Below are 13,581 nucleotides of genomic sequence, written 5' to 3' on the forward strand. Positions count from 1 at the left end.
AGAAGGTTGGGGGAGGGGGGTTCCGGGGGTAGTACATGTTGAGAGTTTTTTGTTCTCTGCTTCCTGGGGTAGAATAGAATAAGCGGATGTTCTTCAGCTAAACTCTGTTATTATCAATGTCATATTGTATTGGGGATTGCTTTGTTGATTTCTCACTACTTCTGAGTTGGCCAGAAAATTTAAAAAAAAAATTATCAGCACTGCTGCTGTGCGGAAGAGTCACACTGTCCCACACTCCTCTGACAGGAAGTCTCTCTTGCAAGAAAGCAGGACAAATCAATGCTTCGGTCTGTGCTTATAGGCCCAAACAGCACTTCTTTGATCTTCTATCCAGCTTGGGAGGCAGTAGAGGGGGCAGCAGCAGGTCAGACAGTCAGGGGGAGGAAGCAGGAAAAGGATCTCATGTACACCAGAGCTGCTCTGCTGCCCCCATGTTCTGCCACCCTAGGTGGCTGCCTAGCCTGCCTAAGGTTTGGGCTAGCTCTCATTATATGCATGAGATACATTGACATATATAGGATATCAATTCTGTGCCTGAAAACATGGAACCAGAGAAGCCAGGATTCAAATCCTAATTAAGCTGCTTGTAATCTTGGGCAAACCATTTAACCCTTCATTGCCTCAGCTACAAGCTCAGCTTGGACTGGAAGCCCCCTGGGGCATAGGAAAATACAGATTGTACCTGAATGTAGCTTGCCCTGAAGTACTACTGAAAAAAGTGGGAGCCAAATCCAAAATCCCTTCTGTAGTCTAAACTTTTACCTACTTCCTTCCCCCACCTCTCAAAATATCCAGCTAATCCGATGATACTTAGGGCCCCTTTTTCGATGCTGCAGTAGTGATGCTGATGCGGTAAATGCACCGAAGCCCATTCAATTCCTTTGGGCTTCAGTGCATTTATGAAAGGGGCCCTTAGAGACCAGTGGCGTAGCGAGGGTGAGAGGCAGCGAGGGTGAGAGGCGCCCTGGGTGGTGGTGCCCCTCCCCACCCTCTTCTCCCCCACCTCCCCACACTCCTCCGCACCCCCCTGCCACGTATACGCTGGTTCCTTTCCCCCGTACCTCTGTAACATTCCTGGCATGAGCAGCAACCCCCAACCTGCTGTCTTGCCAGCTTCGACTCTTCCTCTGGGTCCAGGAAGTGACATCAGAGGAAGAGCCGACGCTGGCGTGACAGCAGGTTGAGGGTTGCTGCTAGCACCAGGAATGTTACAGAGGTACAGGGAAGGAAGGTGGCACAGCAGGGGGGGGGGCAGAGAAGAGGACGGATGCCTGTGCCCTCATCAAGACGGCACCCGGGATGGACCGCCTCTCCCCTCTTACTATGCCACTGTTAGGGACAGATTAAAGAATAAGCCTATTGCCTTAAAGTAGTTACTGCTATTTTGGAAGCAAAAATCATGATCTAGTAGTAACTTTCTTCTCCAAAGCTTCTACATTATTCAATGTAACCATGAGTACTGCATTAATGTGTTTAGTAAAGAGAATAACAGCCTGCTCAGTACCTACTTATGTTAGGGGGAAAACCCCCCAACAACAACAAACAAAAAAACCCCTCAGAATTATTCTCTCCTGCCTTCCACCACAACTGATACACCTGCTCATGTTGCTTATTTAAAAAAGTACAATTATTTCAGTTGTATTTTTAAACTGTAAGTAGCATTCTTTTTCATAAAAACTTTGATATGGATACATAGAGTTTGGAAACTATATTATTGGTAGTATTTTAGGGTGTCTTTTTAGATGCAGGTGTGCTTTCTACTTAATAAAGTTGTATGGATTCATCAGTCTTGACATGTCAAGTGTGGTTTGTTTGATAGTGAAATGGTGAGGTCATATTGACTTTATATTTAACAAAGCTTCTTTCCATTGGACAGTACCAGTGAGTAGTTGGAGCCCAGAAACTAGGAAATTTCTTCACTGTGGAGTATGATGGACATTTGTCACTCTATGTTTGCATCCTACATTCATGGATTTTCTTTGGCGTTTTCTTCTGCAGGAATAGGAACTTCATGACGGCTCAGTTCCACATTTTTCGTTGACATGGTTCAATCAATAATCTGAAACAACGTCAAACCATAGCATTACCATTCTGCAAATCGGCACTTTGCAAAAAAAAACAAAAACAACAACACTCTTTTCAGGAAGTTGATTGGGCCGAGAACTTTTCAGCATCCCCCTCTCGTATGCCACTTTTTTATCTGTGCTGCCACTTTTTTATCTGTGCTGCCACTTTGCCTGCAGGGATCATGGGGCAACAGCTCTTCCACGTGTACAGAAGCAACAGTTGCTAGGAACCTAAGAGCATGTAGACCTTTTGAACTTGATTGCAGCACAAAAAGGTATATGGTTGAAGGCTGCTCTTAATAGCTGTCTGTAAATGAATTATTTAGTTAATTAGTTAGTTTTACAGTATAGCCCATCCTCCCCAGTGAGCTCAGAACGTGTCACAGTTTAATATTCAGTGTTACAATATAACATTACATAGGATTACAACCTCTCCAACCCCACGCCAGCGCTATGGTTTAAACAAAACAAACAAAAAAAGGCTTTTCCTTTCTCTTTTAGGTCCTAGCATGCTTCTAACACCAACTCTGGCAGGATACACATTTCAAATCTGATATATTTTAATCACAACACAGAAAATAAAATTATTTTTTCTATCTTTTATTGTCTGGTTATTAATCAAATCATTTTGGTCCCAGGCTCTAGTTTTTGTTTGTCTTTTAACTCGCTCGCCAGGGGATCCTGCCCATTTCCTTTGTTAATCTTCTTAAAATGATAATACAAACAAGCAGCACAGCTCACAAGACTGCTGTAGCCTCTTAACTACTTGCATTTTTTGTGACTTCTGTGTTTTTAGATTTAAGACAGCCAAGGACCCTATAAGACCCCAGAGGAAGTCATTTTTATTTTGTCAAAACACGGCCCGTGTTGGGTCATTTTTATTGTTTACATTATTTGGTTTCTATCCTGTGGGTCACTTATGAATGTATACATGTGAATTGTTTTTATGATTATTGTTTTTAAGTTATTTGGACGCTTATTAAACTACAAACTGGTACATTTGATCTTCTGTTCCACAATCTTTTTGTTGTTTTGCTGCTTCATTTCTTTTGTGAAACCTTTTGGTACTATTTGGATTTTGTTGTATTGAATTGCTGGGTTAGCGCTGGCAGCAGGCTTTAACTGCACTTTATCTCTTGGTCCCACCCCAATGCAGACTTTGTAGTAGAGAAGGCAGGACTGGCAGATGGGGAACTACGACGCTATGAGAGCAATGTTAAGAAAGAAACTCAGGAAAGGCTCGGGAAAAGCAAAGACTGTGGAGCAAGCTTGGTCCCTATTCAAGGACATGATACAGGAAGCACAGAACCTGCACGTCCCCAGATTTAGAAAAGGGTGCAAAAAAAAAAAATCGAACAAAAGACCCAGTGTGGATAAGCAATGCAGTGAGGGCAGCGATACAGGACAAGAAACTATCCTTCCAAAAATGGAAAAAGGACAAAACTGAGGAAAACAGGAAGGAGCACAGGGAACATCAAAAAGAGTGTCACCGAGTGGTCAGGAAAGCAAAAACAGAATACGAAGAGAGACTGGCCAAGGAAACACAAAATTTCAAATCTTTCTTTAGATATATTAAAGGGAAGCAACCGGCGAGGGAAGCAGTGGGACCGTTCGATGGAGCAATAAGGGGGGAAATACTCCAAAGAGTTTGCAACCTGTCTTTGGCAACAGTGGTGATCCCGGAGGATTGGAAAATAGCAAATGTCACACCAATCTTCAAAAAGGGATCGAGAGGAGATCCAGGAAACTACAGACCGGTGAGTTTGACTTCAGTGCCGGGCAAGATGATAGAAGCAATGATAAAAGACAGTATATATGAGCATATAGAAAGAAATGGGCTAATGAAAGTGAGCCAAAATGGCTTCTGCAAAGGAAGATCATGCCAAACAAACTTACTCCACTTCTTTGAAGGGATAAACAGCCGGATGGACAAAGGGGACCCCATTGACATCGTATATCTCGACTTCCAAAAAGCCTTTGACAAGGTACCTCATGAGCGGCTACTTAAGAAACTGTGGAACCACGGGGTGGGAGGGGATGTACATAGATAGGTTAAACACTGGTTGTCAGGCAGAAAGCAGATGGTTGCAGTGAAGGGCCACTACTCGGGCTGGAGAAGGGTAACGAGTGGTGTCCCACAGGGATCTGTGCTCGGGCCGCTGCTGTTCAATGTGTTTATAAATGACCTGGAAGTAGGGACAAAGTGCGAGGTTATAAAGTTTGCAGATGACACTAAACTCTGTAGCAGGGTTAAAACTATAGGGGAATGTGAAGAACTGCAAAGAGACCTGACAACATTGGAGGAGTGGGCAATAAATGGCAGATGAACTTCAATATAGAGAAATGCAAGGTCATGCATATAGAGAAAAAGAACCCGATGTTCAGCTACAAAATTGGGGGGGGGGGTTGGCTCTGGGGGAAAGTAACCTCGAAAAGGACTTGGGAGTGTTGGTGGATACAACGATGAAACCAACGGCGCAATGCGCGGCAGCCTCAAAGAAAGCAAACAGAATGCTGGGTACTATCAAGAAGGGTATTACAACAAGAATGAAGGAGGTCATCCTGTCGCTGTATCGGGCAATGGTGCACCCACACCTGGAGTACTGTGTCCAGTATTGGTCACCGTACCTTAAGAAGGATATGGCAATAATTGAGAGGGTCCAGAGGAGAGCGACACAAATGATTAAGGGCATGGAAAACCTTTCATACATTGAAAGGTTGGATAAACTGGGGCTCTTCTCCCTGGAAAAGCGGAGACTTAGAGGAGACATAATAGAGACCTACAAGATCATGAAGGGCATAGAGAGAGTAGAGAGGGACAGATTCTTCAAACTTTCAAAGCATAAAAGAACAAGGGGACATTCGGAAAAGTTAAAAGGGGACAGATTCAAAACGAATGCTAGGAAGTTTTTCTTTATCCAACGTGTGGTGGACACCTGGAATGCGCTTCCAGAGGGCGTAATAGGGCAGAGTACGGTACTGGGGTTCAAGAAAGGATTGGGCAATTTTCTGAAAGAAAAGGGGATAGAGGGATATAGATAGAGGATTACTGCACAGGTCCTGGACCTGTTAGGCCGCCGTGTGAGCGGACTGCTAGGCACGATGGACCTCAGGTCTGGCCCAGTGGAGGCATTGCTTATGTTCTTATAAGTGTGCCCAGGTACTAAAAGGGCAGTGCAGGACCTCTGTACATGCTATTATCATTTGCCAATCTCACACCCCTTTCCCTAACCTAGGAAGTCCTCGTCAGAGGTGGGGCTGGCAGTCACTGAGTGCAAGCACAGGCTCCAAAGCCCCTTTAAGGGGAAGCCATATCAACATTAAGCTCTTATAATTCTTAGAATAGAGTACTGAGAATCACACAACTTCACTCCTAATATTTTCTGTGAGTGCAGATGGATCTCTAATGTTTTTAGGGATCTTCAGACCACCGCTCGAGTAGCATAACTTACAGCGGTTCTAATCCTCATTAGTCCTAATAACATTGGTTATAGGCAGTAAAATTCATTTGAAGTATTTTTTTCTTTAATTTTAATTAATTTGATAGATATAAATTACTTAGCTTTTCTTAATTCATTCCCCTTGCTTGAATTAAGTAATTTATATCTATCAAATTAATTAAAATTAAAGAAAAAAATACTTCAAATGAATTTTACTGCCTATAACCAATGTTATTAGTACTGTGAGTTATGCTACTCGAGCGGTGGTCTGAAGATCCCTAAAAACATTAGAGATCCTTCTGCATTCACAGAAAATATTAGGAGTGAAGTTGTGTGATTCTCAGTACTCTACTTTAAGGGGAAGAGCAGCATCTATCCCAAGCTGTAGGAGATCCTGGCTGGGTTTTCCAGGAACCCCCTTGTTCACCTTCATGCAAATAGCACCAACACATGTAAAAAGTTTAAGGAAAACTTTTATTTCTTTACTCTGCTGAGCCTTTCACTCACAGGCTCAGGGGAAGCAGTTTCTCTATTTAGATAAACAGTCCCAGCCAGACCCATGAACATATTCCACAGTTCTTAGAATAATAAGTTGGGCTTACCTCAGCCAGCCAAGCATCAACAGTCTCACAATGTCATCTCCTTCAAACAGTCCCTTCCACACTTAACTTCCAGAGGTTCCCCTTAACCCACGGCTAGAGAAGTAATTCAGTTCTGCAGGGACCTCTCTGAATGATCCCAGACTGGGCATATGAATCTCTTCCTGCCTGAGTCCCAGCAGGGTAGCCTGTTCCAGCAGTTTAGAACCATCTGCTGGATGAGGATTCAGCTCTGAGCTACATAGCTCAGTGCATCCTGGACCCCATGGTTTCATCACTAATAAGTCAGCACCCCCTCTTTCCCAGTGAAAGGGTAACACTAATGACAGAGAATCCCTTACCCTTTCACACAAGCATACTTTGAATTGTGTCACAGTGTTGGTTACTATTATCTCTTCCATATTATCCAAGACATTCCCCACCCTTTCAATAAAGTATTTCCTCTAAGCCTCCCTCTCAGTTGCTTGTGTATTTATGCCGATGTGGAAAAAGCCACCTTCTCAAACTTAAGAATCTGCTAGATATTTAAAGGTATCCCTTGCATGGCCAAAACAGTTGTTAATCCACCAGCCATGAAATGCATACTCCCCTTGTCCCCCAGCTTCCATGTGCCCTAACATGAGATACTTCAAAATTAGGGAAGCCATAATCTTCCGCCTCCTTCTATTCCAATACCCAAAGCACTGTTTCTTTCTTGGAAACGGTTCCATTTTCACATACTGAGATCTAATCCAAAATGTCTCCCTGCCTCTAGGATGCTCTCACTGAAGAGAAGTTAAGCTTTTCCAACACAAAAAACACTATCACCCCATTTACAAAAATTGAGAAATTTATTTCAATATAATTTTATTGAACAGTAGTTTTAAAAATAATTAAATACATTATTACTCCAAAGCAAAATAGGTTCTCTACTTTACAGTCTCCATCCATTACATTATAATCTCAGACATGGTAGCCCTTGGGCCTTTTCATACCTTTATATTTAGAAACTAAGGAACTGCTTGTGTTCCTCTTCAAATAAGAGTTCAGGTTGTGCAAATCCCTCATATTACCATTCAGGAGAAAGAAGACACTGTACCCTGCTAAAGAGACCAGGCAGGACCTCCCAAATGTACTCTGAGAAGGAGACCAGGACAAGTCTTCTAGCACTATCATGTCCTATATACTTGCTTCAGGGGCATAGCCAGACACACAAGGCAGAAGAACACAGCCCACCACCCACACACTCCAGAGTCTCAAGCCACCGCCCTCCCCTCCTCCAGATTCTCAAACCACATCACATACCTTTTAAAAAGCAGCTCTTCAGCGGCAGTGAGCAGTGTGACCGATTCACACTGCTCACACCAGCCCCAAAGCCTTCCTTCTGATGCAACTTCCTGTTTCTGCATAGGCAGAGTAAGTCAGAAGGAAGGCTGTGGGGCTGATGCAAGCACTGTGAATCAATCATGTTGCTTGCTACCAGTGCAGAGCTGCTTTCTAAAAGGTGCATGGCTTCAATGGTGCAACTTGAGACTCCAGAGTAGAATGGGGGTGGGGGGACGCAGCTGTTTAAGGTGGTGGGAGGGAGAGGCTTCAGAACTTTTTAGCTGGTGAGGTTTGGGGATCCCCACCAGCTACTGGGTGGGACTAAGGTCAAAGTTGGGTGGACCTTGGCCTGCCCAGGCTCACAAGTGTTTGTGCAGTGACTTGCTTAACTTATCACTCACTAAAGCCATGGAAGAACCAAGTCAAGTCACTGATGTACAGTCCTCACTTTAATGTAACCTTTAGAAGGAAAGCCATTTATCTGAGTAAAATGGCAATCTGAAAATCCCCCGCCCCCCTTTCTCTGTGTAAAAAATGTATGTGTGGATCAGCAACATACTGATTTTTACCCCTGAAAAAAGTCAGGTATGCTCAGGTTAGGAATAATGCATAGCTTTGATTTCTCCAACCTGCATGTCTTTTTCCTATGGATCGATTTTCTCCAACCTGCATGATCCATTTTCCTATGGATCGATTTTCTATAAGAAATTATGTGCAAATCCATAAAGACACCTTTTTCCAGAGCAATTTTCAAAAGGAAAGGTTTTTTGCAAAGTCCCCCAGACCTGCATGCTTTGTGCCTGCCCTCAGAGTCTGAAAATGGTGGTCCCCTTAATCTTCATATTTAAAGTATTCCATTTCATTCTGAGCCTTATAATAATTAAAATATCTGAGTGAGGTAGTCCAGGGACCCAAAAGAACCAGCTAACTCCCCTACATTTCTAGAAAACAGAGGCTTGTCCAGCTAGCCACTGATTCATAATCTTGGATAGTTCAGATTTCATCTGCAGGCAGTGTGGTTTTTTTCTCCTTCAAACAGCGTCAAAGAAAGGGAAAACACAATCCTAACTGATAAGAACATAAAGAGGACATGACAGCAGCTTACATAATACAAATAGCTCTTATTTGGAGTCAGGCACAACAAACAGAATTTAAGGCCTTGGTACGTAGTAGCAGCAGTAGTAGTAAGGCATCTGCTGGCACAGTAATGACTAGACAATTCTGTTCACCCAGGAACAGAATTGCACAATCACAGGGAGAAGAAATGAAAACCTTCCAGGGACATGGCTGTGCACAGAAGTGTAACCAGGGGATATGCATCAGTGTGACACTGAAGGGCTGATCCACATAGGTGCCATTTTATTCTAAATCTGTTTGGGGGCGTGGCCGCTTCCCTTACACTCCACCTAGCTATGCTTCTGTGCATCTCCAGTTAGACAAAGCAAGAGGTAGACACAGAGCAAAGATCCAGTAATGACATTTAGACCTAAAATACAGTACATATATTCATCCCAGATTAAATTCTTCATATATTTGTGAATTGTTAAGTAGGAAAATATGGAAACTACATTGTAATTATGAATCTGCTTGTAAGGCTTCCTTCATCAGATAAAGATTTCACAATCATCAAGTATTCTTGCTTTTTCCCTAGCCGTGTAGCTGAGAATGGGGGTTGTAGCTTACTATAGAGCTACTCCATAACCTCTGGTCATGTTACAAACTTGGGGGACGGATTCTCAAATCTTACCGTGCCCTTAACAATGGTAGCTAAACCAGTTCCAACTGGTTTGGTGTGCAAGTATTTTACTGACCGAATATCAGATTGGCTCACTGTGGTCTTTTCTGAACTTCCTAGCAGTCTTGGATTCTGCCATGCAAATATAGTTTGACGAGGTCATTAATATTAAAATGGTTGTAATTTGGGCTCATTAATATTTAAAGGAGCATTCCAGATGATTCTCACTGGGTGATTCCTTAATCTTGTTGTGCCACGTTTGCAGATAAAATTTTCCAGCAGGGTCTGAGCTTTTTGTAGCCTTACTTTCTAGTCAGTGCCTGCGTGCTGATTGGCTCAGTTAATGACAGGAAAGTAAGGCTTGAAAGCACAGACACTCACCCCACCCCACCCCCACCCCCGCCCCAAATTTATTTATTTATTTTTTTTAAGTCCACTGAATCGGACAGCAGAAGGGATGCCCACTCCCCCCGCCAATCAAACTGAGAAGTGAGACCCGAAACAGAGGTTAAGATACACCGGTAGACTGAGAAACTGTCCAAGGTATTGAACATCTGCACTTTCTAACCTTCTATAGTGGGACCAAGCTCTCTTTGTCAGAACAGTAAAAAGTTTGTTCCTGTTGCTGGAAATGATTTGTTACAAGAACCCTGTTTCTGCCTGAGGTTTCAGTGCCTTATTTCTGGTGTATGCCTATAGTACTGATGAAGCAGATGCTCATCAGTAAGATACAGTGCCATACTCAGGTCACCCTGCAAAAACCAGATGTATAATATCCAAAATATACAAAGCAAGCCCTGGCATGAAACAGTCGTACATATATATTCTGAAATATGGACTACTAGTGAGGTGCATTCTTGGAGGCTATGAACCCAAATGGAGGGAAGAGAGGTAATAGTGTCAGGCAGGAGACTGGGGACACAAAAATATCAATGGATGTTTGTTTATGAGGTAGGACTGGGGACACATCACATTATGCTGGATATGTCCTGCCTTCTAGAAGACATGAAGCTCTCATACATATCAACATATATGTATGCACAAACACAAATGTTGAAGCATGACACTGATATGGCTAAGACACAAGTAGAAGGAAAAAGATCAGGCTAACTGTATAAAAAGGCACCATACTAGCATGTATATAACAAGACTGTTTAAAACACACACTCTCTCTCTCTCTCTCTCTCTCTCTCTCTCTCTCTCTCTAGATCTCATCTTCGGATTCCTGCTCCCATTCTGATGTTTTTAACAATCCCATTTCAGCAGGCTTGGCCTCTTTCATCTTGATCCGCACCAACCTGAAAAACATGTACATGCACACGTATGAAATCTTAGCTACTCCTCCCATTGAAACATAAAGGCCTACAATTATTAAAGACTTTCTAATTTAAATAAAATGACTTTCCTGGAGTGTCCCTGGTTATGGACCCATAGCTCTAATGTCAGACTCTAAGGCCCTGATTCTACAAAGTGCGTCCCGATTTTAGGCAGCTGTAGGCGTCCTACAGCTGTCTAATCAGCCAATCAGGATGCACGTTTTTTAAAAAAATGCTCCCCAGGCAGGCCGCCTATATTGAAGGCGCCTCCAGGAGCCTAGGGAGGCCCGCAAGACGCCTAAGCTTGCCTAAGGGCCTTAGGCGAACCTAGGCGGCCCTATGCGTCTCCCTAGTAGAGGAAGAGACGCTTACAATGTAGGCCAGCAAAATGCTGGTCTACATTGTAAGTAGACGTGGCCGCTATACTTATTGCGGCAAGGGATCTCTCTGCCACTATAAGTATAGAGGCTTTGGCCGCCTGTCCGATTGCCGGCAGGAGGGTACCCAATCCCTCCTGCTGGAAGATGCCCCACTCCCCCCGACACTACCGATCGCCGGCAGGAGGATGCCCAAACCCTCCTGCCGGAAGATGCCTCCCCGACACTACCGATCACCGGCATGAGGGTGCCTAATCCCTCCTGCCGGAAGATGATCCCTCCCCACACTACTGATCACTGGCAGGAGGGTGCTCAATCCCTCCTGCCGGAAGACGCCCCCCTCCGCACCCCCCCCCACGCTAACAGCCCCCAAACCTCCCCCCCACCAAACTAACCTTTAATTGTTGGCCAGGCGGGCCCATCCCATCCCGGCCCATCCCACGAAGCCCAAGGCCTGATTGGCCCAGGCTCTAGGAGCATAGCGGGTCCGCCCATCCCCACTAAGCCTAAGGCCTGATTGGCCCAGGCTTCTAGAATGGGCGGACCCGCTATGCCTAAGGCCTGATTGGTCCAGGCTTCTAGAGCCTGGGCCAATCAGGCCTTAGGCTTCGTGGGATGGGCCGGGAAGGGGTGGGCCCGCCTCATTTCGACGAGGCGGGCCTGCCGGCTGGACGGGCAAGACCCGTCTGACCAACAATTAAAGGTTAGTTTGGTGGGGGGGAGGTTTGGGGGCTGTTAACGCGGGGGGGGTGCGGAGGGGAGCGTCTTCCGGCAGGAGGCATTGGGCACCCTCCTGCTGGTGATTGGACATGCGGCCGCGGCCACTATACTTATAGCGGCAGAGAGATCCCTTGCTGCGATAAGTATAGCGGCTGCTTCTACTCTAACCCGATTCTGTAACTGGCGTCTGTAACATGGACACCGGTTACAGAATCGGGGATTAGTGTAGGCCCGATTCTGTATAGGACGCCTCTCCTGGGCCGTCCTATACAGAATCCGGGCCTAAATATCCAGCATTCCCCTCCATAGAATTACAAATTGTTAAACATACTCTCATATTTTTCAAATGTAACAAAATGTGGCCTCAGGTACACCTCCTCCACCCTTGGTAGTATTCAATATCGGTGGGAATACCGGTGTTTTCATTCCTCATTAGTTCACATTCTTTTTTTGCATTTATTTAAGTAAACTTTTTTTTTAAACTTTTTAACTTTTTTTATCCACCGTGCTCTTTTTAGAAGTTTCCTTGAGATTATTCTCAAAGTGTTCAAATAAGTTATATACTTAGCTTATCATGCTACTGGGTTACATGATCTGACATGTTTCGCAACAATTTGCTTTATCAGGAATCCCCCAGAGCCATTGTGTCCACCATCTTACTCATGGTTTTTTGCAAGAAATCTTGAGTAAGATGGTGTTCACAATGGCTCTGGGGGATCCTTGATAAAGCAAATTGTTGCAAAACATGTCGGATCATGTAACCCAGTAGCATGATAAGCTAAGTATATAACTTATTTGAACACTTTTAAATAGAATAATCCCAAGGAAACTTTTAAAAAGAGCACGGTGGATAAAAAAAGTTTTAAAAAAAGTTTACTTAAATAAATGTCTGTGTACGTCCCCTTCCACCCCGTGGTTCCACAGTTTCCTATATCACTAATGATGAGTGCATGGCATCCGGATTTAGACATTTCCGCTGATTATGAGCTTTGGCAGAAAGTGTGGACCAGAGTATTCAAATCTATTAGCTCGGCTCCAGTCCTTCAATCAATATACTTTCTACTACATCGATCCCACTGGACGCCGCATAAACTCGCTAAATTTTCCAAAGAAGGCTCCAATCTATGCTGGTCCTGTGGAAAATTCGAAGGTACACTGCCACACATGTTATACCAATGCTCACATATTAAATTGTATTGGGATAAAGTCTGGAGCACCATATCCACCATTCTAAATATTAATGAATCCTTATATCTTAAAATTATTATTCTTTTACAACATGGTCTCACTTATTCTATGTCCGAACCCAATGCTCGTTTACTTAACATCTTATTATTCTTGGCTATTAAAAACATCTTGCACTGTTGGAAGGACTTATCTAAGGTAGAATACATTGTATGGTGGAACACTGTATGCATAACCAACAAAATTGAAAGTGTAATAGCTGAAAAACATCATTCTATTAGTTCTTTTCTCAAAGTATGGAGACCTGTTCAACTTTATTGTGACTTGGACCATTGACATAAATGATCTCAATGTAATATCAATGTAATATTTATAAAATATATAGAGTCACTTCTTATCAGATAATTGAGTCGCATGGGATGCTCAGTATGATACTCACTGGGAACTCTCTTCTATGCTTTACACGTATACTCTCAGCTGAAATTATATGTACTGGCCCTGCTGGATTTGGTTGACATGAGACACTGGTTGTATTGACTTATAATTAATTAATAGTATCTTCCCACTTATTAACTGTGATATGTACAACTAGTCTGTTTCATGTTTAAGTTATCTTTTGTATATTTGCATATATGTATATTTGCATATTTATAATAATTATTTTTATATTTATTTTGAAAAATAAAAAATTTATGGAAAAAAAAACAAAACAACAACAGCGGTATCTGATGTGAAGGGAGAAAAATACAAGCACTTTCTATTCTATTATGTTTAACTCAATAATATTTCCCAACCCTTTCCTGGAGACACATTTAGCCTGCCTTGTCTTTAGGATTAC

The 13,581-nt window shown here is 43.3% G+C and overlaps 1 protein-coding gene across 5 annotated transcripts in view; it reads right to left on the reverse strand.

Moving 5' to 3' along the window:
- Window positions 1–8,126: 8,126 nt before the first annotated feature.
- The window catches only part of TMEM45A (transmembrane protein 45A), an 80,978-nt gene continuing 75,523 nt past the window's right edge, over window positions 8,127–13,581 (reverse strand). For all 5 annotated transcript variants that reach the window (XM_033941829.1, XM_033941825.1, XM_033941828.1 and 2 more), the window contains exon 6: window positions 8,127–10,443. In XM_033941829.1, the coding sequence (XP_033797720.1) occupies window positions 10,350–10,443 (94 nt within the window). In that variant the 3' untranslated portion in view covers window positions 8,127–10,349. The remainder of the gene's footprint in view (window positions 10,444–13,581) is intronic.

This window comes from Geotrypetes seraphini, chromosome 4 (genome assembly GCF_902459505.1).
Source record: "Geotrypetes seraphini chromosome 4, aGeoSer1.1, whole genome shotgun sequence".
NCBI classification, from domain to species: Eukaryota; Metazoa; Chordata; class Amphibia; order Gymnophiona; family Dermophiidae; genus Geotrypetes; species Geotrypetes seraphini.